Here is a 17,083-nt window from a genome sequence, read left to right as displayed (position 1 = left end):
GGGAACTGGCCAGGCAGGGACAGCAAGGGCTGTTTGTTGCTCCAGTGCCTTTCCGTTCACCTTCACACTCCTGGGCCAGACAATGCTCAATCATAGGACCTACTGAAGAGATGAGTCTTCAATAAAGACTTAAAGGTTGAGACCGAGTCTACGTCTCTCACATGGATAGGCAGACCATTCCATAAAAATGGAGCACAATAGGAGAAAGCCCTGCCTCCAACTGTTTGCTTAGAAATTCTAGGGACAGTAAGGATGCCTGCGTCTTGTGACCGTAGCATACGTGTAGGTATGTACGGCAGGACCAAATCAGAAAAGATGGGTAGAAGCAAGCCATGTAATGCTTTGTAGGTTAGCAGTAAAACCTTGAAATCAGCCCCTTCCTTAACACGAAGCCAGTGTAGAGAGGCTAGCACTGGAGTAATAGGATAATTTTTGGGGGTTCTAGTCAAGATTCTAGCAGCCGTGTTTAGCACGAACTGAAGTTTATTTAGTGCTTTATCCGGGTAGCCGGAAAGTAGAGCATTGCCGTAGTCTAACCTAGAAGTAACAAAACTATGGCATTTTACTGCATCATTTTTGGAAAAAGTTTCTGATTTTTGCAATGTTACGTAGATGGAAAAAATCTGTCCTTGAAACAGTCTTGATATGTTCGTCAAAAGAGAGCTCAGGGTCCAGAGTAACACCGAGGTCCTTCGGTTTTATTTGAGACGACTGTATCATCAAGATTAATTGTCAGATTCAACAGAAGATCTCTGTTTTTTGGGATCTAGAACTAGCATCTCTGTTTTGTCCTAGTTTAAAAGTAGAACATTTGCCGCCATCCACTTCATTATGTCTGAAACACAGGCTTCCAGGGAGGGCAACAGGGCGTCACCACGTTTTATCAAAATGTACAGCTGTGTGTCGTCCGCATAGCAGTGAAAGTTAACATTATGTTTCCGAATTCACCAAGAGGTCAAATATGTAGTGAAAACAATAGTGGTCCTAAAACGGAGCCTTGAGGAACACTGACATTTACAGTTGATTTGTCAGAGGACAAACCATCTACAGAGACAAACTAATATCTTTCCGACAGATAAGATCTAAACCAGGCCAGAACTTGTCCGTGTAGACCAATGTGGGTTTCCAATCTCTCCAAAAGAATGTGGTGATTGATGGTATCAAAAGCAGCACTAAGGTCTAGGAGCACGAGGACAGATGCAGAGCCTTGGTCTGACACCGTTAAAAGGTAATTTACCACCTTCACAAGTGCAGGCTCAGTGCTATGATGGGGTCTAAAACCGGAATCAAGCGTTTCGTATACATTGTTTGTCTTCTGGAAAGGCAGTGAGTTGCTGCGCAACAGCTTTTTCTAACATTTTTGAGAGGAGTGGGAGATTCGATATTATCGCTTTTTTACGAGAAAAATGGCATAAAAATGGATTTTAAACAGCGGTTGACATGCTTCGAAGTACGGTAATGGAATATTTAGAACTTTTTTGTCACGAATTGCGCCATGCTCGTGACCCTTATTTACACTTCGGATAGTGTCTTGAACGCGCGAACAAAACGCCGCTATTTGGATATAACGATGGATTATTTTGGACCAAACCAACATTTGTTATTGAAGTAGCAGTCCTGGGAGTGCATTCTGACGAAGACAACAAAGGTAATCAAACTTTTGTAATAGTAAATCTGACTTTGGTCAGGGCTAAACTTGGTGGGTGTCTAAATAGCTAGCCGTGATGGCTAGGCTATCTACTCAGAATATTGCAAAATGTGCTTTCACCGAAAAGCTATTTTAAAATCAGACACCTCGATTGCACAAAGGAGTTCTGTATCTATAATTCTTTAAATCATTTATGTTTTTTGTGAACGTTTATCGTGAGTAATTTAGTAAATTCACCGGAGGTTTGCGGGGGGTATGTTAGTTCTGAACGTCACATGCTAATGTAAAAAGCTGGTTTTTGATATAAATATTAACTTGATTCAACAAAACATGCATGTATTGTATAACATAATGTCCTAGGTGTGTCATCTGATGAAGATCATCAAAGGTTAGTGCTGCATTTAGCTGTCTTCTGGGTTTTGGTGACATTATATGCTAGCTTGAAAAATGGGTGTCTGATTATTTCTGGCTGGGTACTCTGCTGACATAATCGAATGTTTTGCTTTCGTTGTAAAGCCTTTTTGAAATCGGACAGTGTGGTTAGATTAACGAGAGTCTTGTCTTTAAAATGGTGTAAAATAGTCATATGTTTGAGAAATTGAAGTAATAGCATTTCTAAGGTATTTGAAAATCGCGCCACGGGATTACACTGGCTGTTGCGTAGGTGGGACGATTTGTTCCCGCCTAGCCCAGAGAGGTTAGTGCTGCATTTAGCTGTGGTTTGGGTTTATGTGACGTATATGCTTGCTTGGAAAATGGCTGTGTGATTATTTGTCAATGTACTCTCCTAACATAATCTAATGTTTTGCTTTCGCTGTAAAGCCTTTTTGAAATCGGACAATGTGGTTAGATTAACGAGAGTCTTATCTATCTGTAAAATGGTGTAAAATAGTTGATTGTTTGAGAAAATTGAATTGTGGTATTTTAGTTGGTTTTGTATTTCGCGCCGTGCGATGCTGTTGGCTAGGGGTTCCGCAGGCGGAACGGGGTTCCGCTAGCGGAACGTCTGTCCTCAACAGGTTAAACAACTAATTGACCAACATCTGTTAAATTATTTGAATTCCATTTCATTCCTTTTTCTTCTGTGAGCTCAATGTGCATTTTGTCACTGTAGTTTCTCCATAGATAAATCAGGTTAAGCCTGAGCTGTGCAATGTAGTAGGAATTTGTAGTTTCCAACAGGCCAATATTCTACATAGTTTAGTGCAGAAAATGTGGTAATTAACAACAATGACCATTATTAATTACACTTTTGGGATGGTGTATCAATACACTCAGTCACTACAAAGATACAGGCGTTCTTCCTAACTCAGTTGCCGGTGAGGAAGGAAACGGCTCAGGGATTTCACCATGAGGCCAATGGTGACTTTAAAACAGAGAACTCTAGATGGATCAACAACATTGTAGTTACTCCACAATACTAACCTAATTGAGAGTGAAAAGAAGGAAGCCTGTACAAAACATGCATCCTGTTTGCAACATTAAAAACAATGTCCTGAAGACAAAGTGTTATGTTTTGGGCAAATACAACACATTACTGAATACCACTCTCCATATTCTCAAATATAGTGGTGGCTACATCCATATTATGGGTTTGCTTGTAATCGTTAAGGACTGGGGAGTTTTTCAGGATAAGAAATAAATGGAATGGAGCTAAGCACAAACAAAACCCTAGAGGAATACTTATCTAATCAAGATAAACTCAGCAAAAAAAGAAACGTCCTCTCACTGTCAACTGTTTATTTTCAGCAAACTTAACATGTGTAAATATTTATATGAACATAGCAAGATTCAACAACTGAGACATAAACTGAACAAGTTCCACAGACATGTGACTAACAGAAATGTAATAATTTGTCCCTGAACAAAGGGGTTGTCAAAATCAAAAGTAACAGTCAGTATCTGGTGTGGCCACCAGTTGCATTAAGTACTGCAGTGCATCTCCTCATGGACTGCACCAGATTTGCCAGTTCTTGCTGTGAGATGTTATCCCACTCTTCCATCAAGGCACCTGCAAGTTTCCGGACATTTCTGGGGGGCAATGGCCCTAGCCCTCCCCCCTCCGATCCAACAGCTCCCAGACGTGCTCAATGGGATTGAGATCTGGGCTCTTCGCTGGCCATGGCAGAACACTGACATTCCTGTCTTGCAGGAAGTCACACACAGAACGAGCAGAATGGCTGGTGGCATTGTCATGCTGGAGGGTCATGTCAGGATGAGCCTGCAGGAAGGGTACCACATGAGGGAGGAGGATGTGTTCCCTGTAACGCACAGTGTGGAGATTGCCTGCAATGACCACAAGTTCAGTCCGATGATGCTGTGACACAATGCCCTAGACCATGACGGTCCCTCCACCTCCAAATCAATCCCCCTCGAGTACAGGCCTTCGGGGTAACGCTCATTCCTTCGATGATAAATGCAAATCCGACCATCACCCCTGGTGAGACAAAACCGCGACTCGTCAGTGAAGAGCACTTTTTGCCAGTCCTATCTGGTGCAGCGACGGTGGGTTTGTACCTTTACGCGATGTTGTTGCCAGTGATGTCTGGTGAGGACCTGCCTTACAACAGGCCTACAAGCCCTCAGTCCAGCCTCTCTCAGCCTATTGCAGACAGTCTGAGCACTGATGGAGGGATTGTGCGTTCTTGGTGTAACTCGGGCAGTTGTTCTTGCCATCCTGTACCTGTCTCGCAGGTGTGATGTTCAGATGTACCGATCCTGTGCAGGTGTTACACATGGTCTGCCACTGCGAGGACGATCAGCTGTCCGTCCTGTCTCCCTGTAGCGCTGTCTTAGGCGTCTCACAGTACGGACATTGCAATTTATTGCCCTGGCCACATCTGCTGTCCTCATGCCTCCTTGCAGCATGCCTAAGGGACATTCAAAGCAGATGAGCAGGGACCCTGGGCATCTTTCTTTTGGTGGTTTTCAGAGTCAGTAGAAAGGCCTCTTTAGTGTCCTAAGTTTTCATAACTGTGACCTTAATTGCCTACCATCTTTAAGCTGTTAGTGTCTTAATGACGGTGTCCACTGGTGCATGTTCCTTAATTGTTTATGGTTCATTGAACAAGCATGGGAAACAGTGTTTAAACCCTTTACAATGAAGTTCTGTGAAGTTATTTGGATTTTTACGAATTATCTTTTGAAAGACAGGGTCCTGAAAGGGACGTTTCTATTTGTTTCATTTTTCATAAATGTTAGAATTTCTTTTCCACTTTGACAGAATATTTTATGTAGATCGTTGACCAAAAATGACAAATCAATTTTAATCCTACTTTGTAACAGAACAAAATGTGGAATTAGTCAAGGGGTATGAATACTTTCTGAAGGTACTAAGTGATTGATAGTTGGCATTCAGCATTCATAAAAGTATGCCTTATTCTTTTTTAAGAACTACTAAAATAGTGATTTTGTCAGACAGCATAGGCAGCTGCTCTATAGTGATGAGATGAAGACTTGGAAATAAATAATGCAGTGCTTTCAGAAAGTATTCACACCCCTTGACTTTTTTCACATTTTGTTGTAGGCCTACATTTAGGTATAATATAGCCTATGCAGTAGTGCACAGAGATAGACGCATGTATGCTCGCTCTCACGCACAACAGTGTCATTTTGTGGTGCTGGGAACCCAAATAATGCGTAGTACCTTTTTTAAAATATTTTAAATAATTCTCAAAAACCGAAATTGAGAAACATTATACTTTTTTTATAACCGAACTGACCTCAAAAAGCGCTAAAACCCAATGCCCTATTTAAGACACTTTGTTGGTGTTTCCTCTATTTTGGACGTTACCTGTATATTGCATGATGCATCCTTGAGTTGTCTAGCCTACTAGCGTTAAACAAAATTCAAAAGATGCATTTTCTCATATGACCAAATTCATGGTTTTTGCCTATCCGTTTCAGACACATCCATGTGCTTTCACAGGATTAAAGATGTAGGAGGAGTATACAACGAGAAGTTTATATTTGAAAATTCAAATGGCTGTAATTTACCTCTTACTGCTATAACTGACTGGTGGTATGATCCACTAAGGTGGTAAGCCTGGAGATGACGAGGTACAAGAACTGTGAGTTTGAATCCCACTTGGGGCAAAGCTTTTCTTTGTGGAAAAAATGCCCCACTGCTGGTCCTCGAGTCAAATAATGCATATGTGACGAAGAAGATGATTATTAAAAATGCATATAAAACGTTGTAGGCCTACATTTAGGTATAATGTAGCCTATGCAGTAGTGCACAGAGACGGACACATGCACGCTCGCACAACACACTGTCACTTTGTGGTGCTGGGAATAACAGTCTGGTAACACTTTAATGAAGCCAGTTCCTTATGTAAGAACAAAACCATATATTCACCGTAACGTCAACCAAATCAGCAGTTCAGACGTGTGTGCAGGAGTATTTTTTAATAAGGTGTTATGTTTCCCCTGAGGTCGGGATTTATTTGTTTGAGAATAAATATACAATGGCTTTTAGCAGGTGCCAAATGTGAAAGTGAATGGACTCTGCACACTTCAATTCATTCTCCCTTATGATTAGTGTGTTTGCTCACCTGTTGATGTATTTCGGCCAGGTGGACCAATCAGGGTTGTTCCTCCCCCCGCGGGACTATGATGGCAACACAGCCAATGAAAAAGTGAGTAAAGTTTGGGTGGCTAGAGGGATGGGTGGTGCCAGTAAGGGTGGTCTTTGCCTATCCATGGCTGTCAAAATTAGGTACTGTAACAAGTTAGATTGCAAACGTGATCAATCATATCGCGTGACACAATGCACACAAACGCTGTCAGGGTGGAATAGTCCATTATTATGAACCAGTCCGTGGGTGGTTAATGACACTTGTTTCTACTTGTATGAGGAAAAACTTGGATTATATCCCCTCCCATGCGTTGAAGGCATATCTGGATTACATGGTGGAGCTGGGCCTGCTGTTGGGAGGGGATAAGAACTCCACACAGAGCCAGATGCAGCAGATCCTGGACTTTGAGACAACGCTCGCCAACATCACCATGTCGCAGGACAAATGCTGCGACAAGGAGAAGATCTACCACAAGATCACCATCGCCGAGCTGCAGGTGTGTGTGCATCTGTCAGGTGGGGGTTACAGAGAGAGCGAGAGGGAGAGAACATGTGAGCTTCCATGTGTGTGGGAGAGCGAGAAGGAGGTACATAAAGTGAGGTGGATTTGAGTGGACACGTCATCAGATCAGGCTGGAAAACCTTTACTCTTTAATCAATTTTAGTCTGTTCTCACTTTTCCTATTGTCTCCATTTGTCAAAACATGCATGGGTTTTTCACACATCCCATCCCCCACCAAATCACCACCACCATCTGAAACCTGTGGCCTTTTTACACCTTTGTCTGTTTTATTCCTCCTCTGAGGACTATTCTCCTCTGCTTCTCCTGCGGTCCTCTTCTTTGTTTATGAACACTGTCCTGGTCGCCAAGGTGCCTCTTACCAAGAGCTGTTGCTAGACCTTTCTATCTCCATGGCTGTGGCAGAACTGCACATTGTCATGAAGTTGCCCTGCTGGGGAGGTTTATGACCCTCATAAATATCTTTCCCCTATTTTCTCTCACAACTCTACAAATTTGACTCTTGGAAAGCCCTTCGTTAACATTGAGAGAGTCTGGTAACATCAAAAGGTTGGGAACGGAACCATATTTCGGTAATCCAACCAGTTGAAAAAATGTGTTGGTACTTAAAGAATATGATGTCAGATCAGTTGTCGTCTGAGACATTATTACTGATGATAGGATGACAAACTGTATCTTGGAAAGTCTACACATTCTAGTTATCAGATTCACATGGAATTGTTGTGCAATTTAAATGATTAAATATGAAACTATTTGTGAAACGTTTAAATGTGATTTTAGCTTCTCTAAATGAGGGAATTGTTTTCATAAAGTAAACTCTGCTCACTCAGTGGCCCCGCCAAAGTGAACAGACATTGGTTGTGAACTATGAAACACGCCCTTCTCTCCACGACAGCAGCCCATTGACGAAAGTCAACCTGGTGTTCCCGATGACGTGAGGACTGCTGTCCATACGTTTAAAAGAGCTAATATCAACTACAGAACTAAGCCAACCTCAGCGTGTGCTCTGGTTGCGAATGGTTGAATGACTACAACCTAATTAACATTGTGTGGCTTTTAGCATACTCTATACCATCTCAGAATGTTCTGAAAATCGGTGGTTAGAAACGGATACGATTAGCACTCCTGCAACAATACTTTGTTGAAATATACACTGAACAAAAGTATAAACACAACATGCAACAATTTCAAAGATTTTACTGAGTTACAGTTCATATAAGGAAATCAGTCAATTGAAATTAATTCATTTGGTCCTAGTCTATGCATTTCACATACACCTTAAGAAAAAGGTAGGGGTGTGGATCAGAACACTAGTCAGTATCTGGTGTGACCACCATTTTCCTCATGCAGCGCGACACATCTCGAGCATTCCAAACATGCTCACTGAGGGACATGTCTGAGTATTCAGGCCATGGAAGAACTTGGACATTTTCGGCTTCCAGGAATTGTGTACAGATCCTTGCAACATGGAGCTGTGCATTATCATGCTGAAACATGAGGTGATGGTGGTGGATGAATGGCATGATAATGGGCCTCAGGATCTTGTCACTGTATCTCTGTGCATTCAAATTGCCATCTATAAAATGCAATTGTTTTTGTTGTCCAAAGCTTATGCCAGCCCATACCATAACCCCACCACCACCATGGGGCACTCTGTTCACTACGTTGACATCCGCAAACCGCTCGCCCACACAATGCCATCTGCCCGGTACAGTTGAAACCGGGATTCATCTGTGAAGAGCACACTTCATCCACTGTGCCAGTGGCCATAGAAGGTGCGCATTCACCCACTGAAGTCTGTTATGACGCCGAACTACAATCGGGTCAAGACGACGAGCACGCAGATGAGCTTCCCTGAGACTGTTTCTGACAGTTTTTGCAGAAATTCTTCAGCTGTGCAAACCCACAGTGTCATCAGCTGTCCGGTTGGCTGGTCTCTAACGATCCCGCAGGTAATTTAAGCCGGATGTAGAGGTCCTGGGCTGGTGTGGTTACACGTGGTCTGCGGTTGTGAGGCCATTTGGACATGCTAGAAAATTCTCTAAAATTACATTGGACTCGGCTTATGGTAGAGAAATGCACATTACATTCTCTGGCAACAGCTTTGGTGGACCTACGAATACATCCATACTCCTCTATAAATCCTTAAAATTTAACATAAAACAGAAATGCGTAGTTTTTTAAAAAACATTTAAAATACATCTATCTGAGTATCGATTTCATTACCTTCTTATTCTTACAGAGCATAGTATTCAATTGCGCAAACTGGTTATTTAAATCTACCTTTACAAATATTGAATGGGGTGTTTTTTTCCTTAAGTAGTTATGTAGATGTGATATTTAGCAATAATTATAATCAAATTCATCACATACTTTTCGTTAATGGAGAATCTTGGACTATCAAAAACAAAAAGAACATCACAAGCTTGCAATTAATATCAACCTTAAACATTGTCATATACAGTGCCGATTTTAGAATGTAATTCTTGGTTGGACATAAAAATGAATAAATGTGGGATGCATGCCAGCAAAGCCACTACACAACACTAAACAATACATTAAATGCACTATAACGGTGACAAATGGTTCCCACAAACTGTTAGGGCCTACATAAAGCTGTCCCGACAGCAGAGTCCCAACACCTTACCGCTGCTACACCTGGCAATCAGCGGAGCCTTGATTCAGACTCATTTACTACCTTTAAAAAAACATGGCTGATTTGCTTAAACAAATGTGTTTTTTACTGACAATTGAGATGTGCAAACTACAGCATAAGGGGACAGCAAGCGGATAAGAGGCAATCCGTAATTTCGATTAAGACATTAATGAGCGAGCTAGGACGCACGTAGTCAATATAACTATTTGTTCAGCACTTTTGAAATGTACAGCGACAGAATTCAGAACATGGGCCGTTCTTACAGGATTCTCCCTGTACACTAAGTCAGAACGGTAGGATGAATAGAGGGGTCATATAAACAGACAATGAAAGCTCTTACAATATTTGATGATTACGTTTCTCAAAAACGTGTTATAGGCTACATGTGCACCACCAAGTCAGAACAGTTGGTGAAATTAAGAGGTGACAAATTTTGTCATGAAACTGTCATCAAAGTCTGCCATTCTCTGGATTTATAGTGCTTTCAAGACAACTGGGAACTCGAGTTCCGGATTTACAATTTCGAGTTGGATGAAAGTTCAAACGTATTTTCCCAGTTGTACCTCATTTTTCCCCGTGTTCTCAGTAGTTTTGAACTCACTAAAGTCAGTTTTCGCAGTTGCGAGTTAAGTTATGAGCGTGGCACAGATCATGCTTCATTGACAGCATGGCCAATGTTGAATGTTTATAATTTTAAACTAGGAAAAGAGACCCTTCGACTTGGGACCACACAGCCACTCCACTGAATAGCAGTCTGATTACTTTGCAATGCTTGCAGTTAGCCACTGATTCCTTCCAAACCACTCATTGTTGCATTTGCGATTTCCAACTTGTGTAATGTTTATGTCCAATTGCCGATGAGCATTGATGTTTTATGTGTAATTTCTCATTATTTCTCTTCATATGACAAGGATTAAAAAGGATTTGCCAGTAGATTGTTGACTTGATTCTTGATGATGACTGCTAGCTAAGATTTTGAAAGTATTCTTCCAATCAAAGCTACTGTAGATATAACGTGATTTGACGTAATTTTATCTGTGGCCAATGACTTTGAGCCTTCTTGGATGGGCACTTCTAATGTAACTCTATGGCAGCACCCAAGGGGCTTGAATTTTCTAGCTCTACCTTTAGACTTGGTGGTGACGTACTGTGCCCATGAGTGACAGAACACTGAGCCAATCACGGCTCAACACTCTGGATTTTCTGCTGGCTTGCCCCACCACCACAGAAAGCACTGAGCTAGGGGATTTTGGAGCTGGCTTATTCAAGGAAACAAAAAAGAGACCGTGTTTGTATGCGGCTTTATTACTTAAATTTTTTTACATTGTTAGCAAACTGATATTAGACACGTATTAATGCCAAAGTAACATGCAAAACAGGCAAGCCCCCCCCATATTTTGAAAAAGAAAATGCAAAAAATGTGGGGGAGCCCCACCTTCCCTGAATGACAGGTCGCCACTGGTCATATAATTATAAATACCGTTTTTGCATCTTGTATACCAATTTGCTGTATAAATAGCCTCTAAAATAATATGTTAACAGGCCATAAATGTATGGATTGACTGCATTGTTCGACTGGAATATTGGTCTATTGGTAGTTAATTTGATAAATGAATGGAATAATTTCTCTAAAACTGGCTGGCTTGCTAGCTAACAAACATACAGTGCAGATAATCTTCAAACTCATAGTTTAAAACAATCTTATCACAGCACTGGCAAACCATGTTTAACCAACTGCCTTACCAAAATGTCTGACCTTAAGGTTAATGTCCATTCTAGTATTCTAATTCTGTGTCTGCCATCTGTTGTGCGGCTCCAACAATATGCCTCATGAATTGGATCGATGACACAATTTTGTGTGTGAAATCATGAAGCTATGTGGGACACAGACTCGACGTGAGGCCACTTTTGGATTCTGAACATGTCTGAAAATGTGGTTTTGTGGTGAACTTTCCTTTTCACAAAGGTGACCTCTGACCTTTAACCTCTCTCGCCATCAGCTGCTGGCTCCGGCAGTGGACTGGCTGGACTACCTGTCCTTGGTCCTGTCCCCTCTGGATCTGAATGACACAGAGCCTGTGGTGCTCTATGCTAAGGAGTTCCTGCAGCAGGTGTCTGACCTGATCAACAAGACTGATCGCAGGTAAGAACCTGGACGGAAGCCAACCTGGTCTTCCTTATCCCCCTACAGCCAAAGGTGCCGTAACAGGTCACGTGGTTAAGAAGCACTACAGGGCCTTCCATAGCTGCAGGAAATGGGGATGCTGGAGGTGCTGCAGCACCCCCTGAATAGTAAAAATTATTTTGCCAAAAACGTAAAAAAATATATATTTCAAAAATTATTTAACTCTTGTCTGAACAGACATATAAATAAAATAATTCAAAATACTACACCAGCGAGCATACTTTAGCCGCAGACGATCAATAGCTGTGGAAGGCCACAATTTGGGCAGCATGCAGGCCAAACAGCTTGTTGCTTTGTGGCCATAGACATATAATCCATAGAAAGATTTTGGAACCTCTAACCCTGGCAATTTGACCGGTGAACTCATGGGTACACTACCAATGGCTGCCGGTCCTGACTTGAATGGGAACTGCCATCTATTGGTTGTATTTATAAGGTTGGTCGCGGCTGTCAGTTTGTCTTTGACAAATTTCAAAATACAATCAAAATGCTAAAATGTTTTTGGGGAATGCAAATGCCTACTGCTGAAAAGAGATGACTAATCTGTCTGTAGAAGCTAAAATAATAATAATTGAGTTTTCAGCCTTTCAGAACAAACAGCACTTTTTTTTAAAGTAGCTTATCTTCAGATAGGCTATTGTCACAAGCGCATCGGCCATCACTGGTGAGTATGCTAGGTTTCATAATTGGGTGAGTCAGTGCCACTGGCGAGTTTATTTAGTAGCCTACTGTAGCCTATACAGGGCATTTGGAAGGTATTCAGACCTGTTGACTTTTTTTTGTTACGTTACAGGCGTATTCTAAAAGGGCTGAAAAAAATATTCTCATCAAATCTACACACAATGCACCTTAATGACAATACATAACTATTCAGACCCTTTCCTCTAAGACTCGAAATTGAGCTCAGGTGCGTCCTTCCATTGATCATCCTTGAGATGTTTCTACAACTTGATTGGAGTCCTGTGGTAAATTCAATTGATTGGACATGATTTGGAAAGGCACACACCTGTCTATATAAGGTCCCACAGTTGACAGTGCATGTCAAAGCAAAAACCAAGCCATGAGATCGAAGGGATTGTTTGTAGAGCTCTGAGACAGAATTGTGTCGAGGCACAGATCTGGGGAAGGATACCAAAACATTTCTGCAGCATTGAAGGTCCCCAAGAACACAGTGGCCTCCATCATTCTTAAATGGAAGAAGTTTGGAACCACCAAGACTGTTCCTAGAGCTGACCCCCTGGCCAACCTGAGCAATCGGGGGACAAGGGCCTTGGTCAAGGAGGTGACCAATAACCTGATGATCACTCTGACAGAGCTCCAGTGTTCATCTAAATTGGAGTTGCTTACCAAGGAGGCATTGGATGTTGGCCGAGTTAGTTTTGACTTAAATCTATTTGAAAATCTCTGCCAAGACTTAAATGGCTTTCTAGCAATTATCAACAACCAACTTGACTGAGCTTGAAAAATGTTAATAAGAATAATGGGCAAATATTGTACAATCCATGTGTGGAAAGCTCTTAGAGACTAACCCAAAAAGACTCACAGCTGTAATTGCTGCCAAAGGTGTTTCTAACATGTACTTTCTCAGGGGGGGTGAATCTAACAAGGTATTGTTTTATTTTTAATACATTTTTATTAAATGTTAGATCTTTTCTTCCACTTCAACAGAGTATTTTGTGTAAATTGTTGACCAAAAATGACAAATCCACATTTTTAAGGGTGTGATACTTTTCTGAAGGCACAGTACAACCAATATACAACCTGACCATAATGTCATGGAAAAACATAATAACGTCGCTGCAACCAGTTTTGCACTGTGGGAAAACAGTAATTGGATTACCCTGATCAACAGAATGTTAACTGTCCATTGTTTGTTTGCTTATTCTTGTCACCCACTTGCCCTCCTGTTTCCTCTTCCTCCTCATCTCTCTCTCATTCTCTCTCCCTTCTCTTGTCTCTCAGCCTCCTCAACAACTACATGATCTGGAACCTGGTGCAGAAGGGAGTATCCAGTCTGGACCAGCGCTTTGAGAATGCCCAGGACAAGCTGCTAGAGAGCCTGTATGGAACCAAGAAGGTGTGTTTTTAGGCTGAATCCTAAATGGCACCCTAATCCCTATGTAGTGCACTACCTTTGACTAGGGCCCTTAGAGCCTGGTTAAAAGTAGTGCACTAGGGAATAGGGTGTCATTTGGGATGCAACCATATTCTTATGTCATTGATTAACCCTGATTTGTGAAATACCTGGTTAGGTCTGGTTTCCCGGACACATATTAAACCTAGTCCTGGACTAAAGAGCCATTTCAATGGAGATCCTCTGTTGAGCATGCTTTTTTGTACTGGACAAGGCTTGATCTGTGTCTGGGAAACCAGCACTTGCAATTTGTATGTGAGACTGTTTGGGCTCCTAGCAAGCAACGTGTGCTACTTCAACAAACTTGCAGTACACACACTTTTCACAACCAAAATGATAGAGTAAACAGCTGGTGTGAGACTTGTCTTTCTCTGCGTGTGTTCGCTCAGTCCCGCACACCTCGATGGCAGACCTGCATTGGAAACACAGATGACACGCTCGGCTTCGCCCTGGGAGCGCTCTTTGTTAAAGCGACGTTTGATAAACACAGCAAAAAGATTGTGAGTTTGATAGGCGCAGAACTGCATTTGTCTATTCAAGCCTGTGGTGTTTTTTTAAACCACATGAACGATGTATGACTGCCCCCTAGTGGTTTCCATGTGTAGTGAAATGTCATGGGGTCTCTCTGTAAACACAGCCATCATAAAATAACCCTATTTGCTAGCACTTTATTATAATAAGCTATTTTAAATTATTATCAATGTTTATGAATGCCTATAAATGCTTTGTATGATATAAATGCTTATGAATTGTAACATTAATGCTGATTTATGCTAATTTCTTATAAATGTTTACAATTAATGAAATACTAATTTAGTAATAGTTCCCTGTCCTGTAGAGGGGAGGGAGATATATAGAGTGATAAAGAAGAGAACAATTGTACTATTAAATGGAGAGATTGTTATTGGGTAGAGAAAAGAGGGGCCAGTAGAAGAGGGAGACATGGAAGCGGAGAGGCACAGTGTGAGGACTGGCAAGGGGGTTATAGACTGTCACGCACAATTGTTCATCTTTTTAGTGGTTACATATTTCTATCAAAATGTCCTTATGTTTGAGGGATATCAGAGTCTAATTGTAGAAGGATCTATTCCATCTTTCTTCCTTCTTACATTTAATGTGTGTCTCTCACCCCACTATCAGGTAGAGGGGATGATCAATGAGATCCGTACTGCATTCAAAGATGCTCTGGATCACATCAAGTGGATGGACAAACAGACGCGGATGGCAGCCAAAGACAAGGTCAGAGATGTCTCCTACTGGATAGGCTATGTATGGTTGCCACAGGGTATCGTGTGTGTCTGCGTTCCTGCGTGTGTGTAAGAGGACAGGGAGGGAGTATTATAGGGTACCAGGTTATAATACAGTAGTTTGAATAGATAGCCCTCTTTGTTTAGATCTCCAGATAATGGAACTAGGAGGTTTTCCGGCCCCATTCCTCCATCTTGCCCTCTCTCTTATCCACTTTGTCCCCCTGATCTTTAGGCGGACACCATCTACAGCATGATTGGATTCCCTGACTTTATCCTGGACCCCAAAGAACTGGATGATGTTTATGACTGGGTGAGTGGGTGCCTTTTTGTTCAATTGTCATGATTGACAAGTTGAAGGTCAAATTACAAGGGCCCTGTAGATCAGTGAGTGATTATTTCTCTCTCGCTGTCTGTCTTTGTTTGTATATCCATCTCTGTCCACAGTATGACGTCTCAGAAGACAACTTTTTCCAGAACACGCTCAACTTCTACAACTTCTCCGCCAGGGTGATGGCCGATCATCTCCGCAAGCCACCCAACAGTGACCAGTGAGTCTTCATCAGCTACACACATCATCATCACCACCATCACTATACCTCAGTGCATATTTGTACTGTAAATTAACTTGATTCTTGATCTTAACCAGGATTGGGTAGGTTACTTTCTAAATGTAATCCGTTAGTTACCTGTGAAATTGTAATCCGTTAGTTACCTGTGAAATTGTAATCAGTATTGTTACTTTCAGTTACTTTTGGATTACTTTCCCCTTAAGCTTCATTAGAAGAAGACAAATAGGATCCATCAAACGCATTTGGTGTGTCATCATAATGGTCTCTGACTTGTGGTCAGACCTGCTAAGGTGGAATGAATTTAAACTTGCACCTTTTTTCAATACTGAGTTGAATGTCAGTAGCTAGGTTTCCATCCAATTAGACAGATTTTCATGTGAATATTCTAAAAACCACATAAAAACAATATGCACATTTTCCCACCAGAGATGTTTCCATCAAATTGACTTGTTGCAGGTGAAAGGCTGTGCGAGATGACGTAGGGCACATGAAGTAACTTTTGCAGTTAAATTCCCATATACCATACACACTCGCATTTTTAACTCTACTGAAGGGTTTTCTAACAAACATTTTTGCGTTATATAGCGAGTGTGCACACTCTGGGATTGGCACGTGCAATGTAGCCAATAGCTCTTATTATTATTATTATTATTATGGAAAAAAGGCAGGCAAGCATAGATTATCATGTCACCAGAATAAGACCATCAATATTTATTGGAAAGGAGCATCAAGCTCATCTTGAACGTTCACCACCCTGTGAAGTTCATTATTTAAAGGTGCACTATGCAGGAATCGCTCCACCATTTCCTAGTTGCTAAAACTCTAATAGTTTGCCTAATTTCAGTTTGTGACAAGATAAGCTAGTATAGTGTAGAGAATCATTGTACCATTTAACCACGTTGAAATATATTTTCTATAACCAATTATATTGTTGTTTCAGCTGTTTTGAAGCTGTTGTACAAAACATCAAGTAAAAGACACACAAAAACCAAATGTAAGAATGTGAAGCATAGAAATAGCCCCCCAAGAACAGATATACCGCATTTTAGACTTGCTTTCAAGTAGAATGATAGATCTATGACTCCCATTTCTATGGGAATTTGGTCAAATCGCCCAAAAAGGTACATATTGCTACTTTAATCTGTAACCTAATAACTCCATACTTTACTGATGAGTTGTAGTGGGAGGAGTTTACTTCGATATGATGGTTATTCTATCAATATTTGCGCATAAAAGCTTTTCCATTGAAATTTGAGTAATTCATTTTACCAACACATAAAGATCCCACCTTGTCTAGTGTATTTTTTTTCCCCCATCAGGCCTGTCATTTTTTTATCCGACGTACTTTACTACCATAAAAAACTACATCTTCCTAGAGAGAACTGAAAGGTGTCCTAATGTATTTTTTTCTCTCCCTAACATCCTTTCTAAATGCAAAAGTAATAAAAAAAAGTAATCATCCAGTTTATCGAAAGTATTTGTAATCTGATTACATTTAAAAAAATATATTGTTTGATATTCTCATGGAGCAAATCTAAATAGCAC

The 17,083-nt window shown here is 41.1% G+C and overlaps 1 protein-coding gene across 2 annotated transcripts in view; it reads left to right on the top strand.

Moving 5' to 3' along the window:
- LOC106562910 (endothelin-converting enzyme 2) overlaps positions 1 to 17,083 on the top strand; it is a 68,403-nt gene that overhangs the window by 44,252 nt on the left and 7,068 nt on the right. The window contains exons 6-13 of one of the 2 annotated variants that reach the window (XM_082958076.1): positions 6,223 to 6,285; positions 6,542 to 6,721; positions 11,401 to 11,543; positions 13,548 to 13,662; positions 14,109 to 14,219; positions 14,860 to 14,958; positions 15,202 to 15,279; positions 15,414 to 15,517. In XM_082958076.1, the coding sequence (XP_082814202.1) occupies positions 6,223 to 6,285; positions 6,542 to 6,721; positions 11,401 to 11,543; positions 13,548 to 13,662; positions 14,109 to 14,219; positions 14,860 to 14,958; positions 15,202 to 15,279; positions 15,414 to 15,517 (893 nt within the window). The remainder of the gene's footprint in view (positions 1 to 6,222; positions 6,286 to 6,541; positions 6,722 to 11,400; positions 11,544 to 13,547; positions 13,663 to 14,108; positions 14,220 to 14,859; positions 14,959 to 15,201; positions 15,280 to 15,413; positions 15,518 to 17,083) is intronic. The other variant, XM_082958077.1, reaches the window with a different exon arrangement.

The sequence above is a fragment of the Salmo salar genome, chromosome 11 (assembly GCF_965601325.2).
Source record: "Salmo salar chromosome 11, fSalSal1, whole genome shotgun sequence".
NCBI lineage: Eukaryota > Metazoa > Chordata > Actinopteri > Salmoniformes > Salmonidae > Salmo > Salmo salar.
This window is presented reverse-complemented; position numbering and strand designations above follow the sequence as displayed.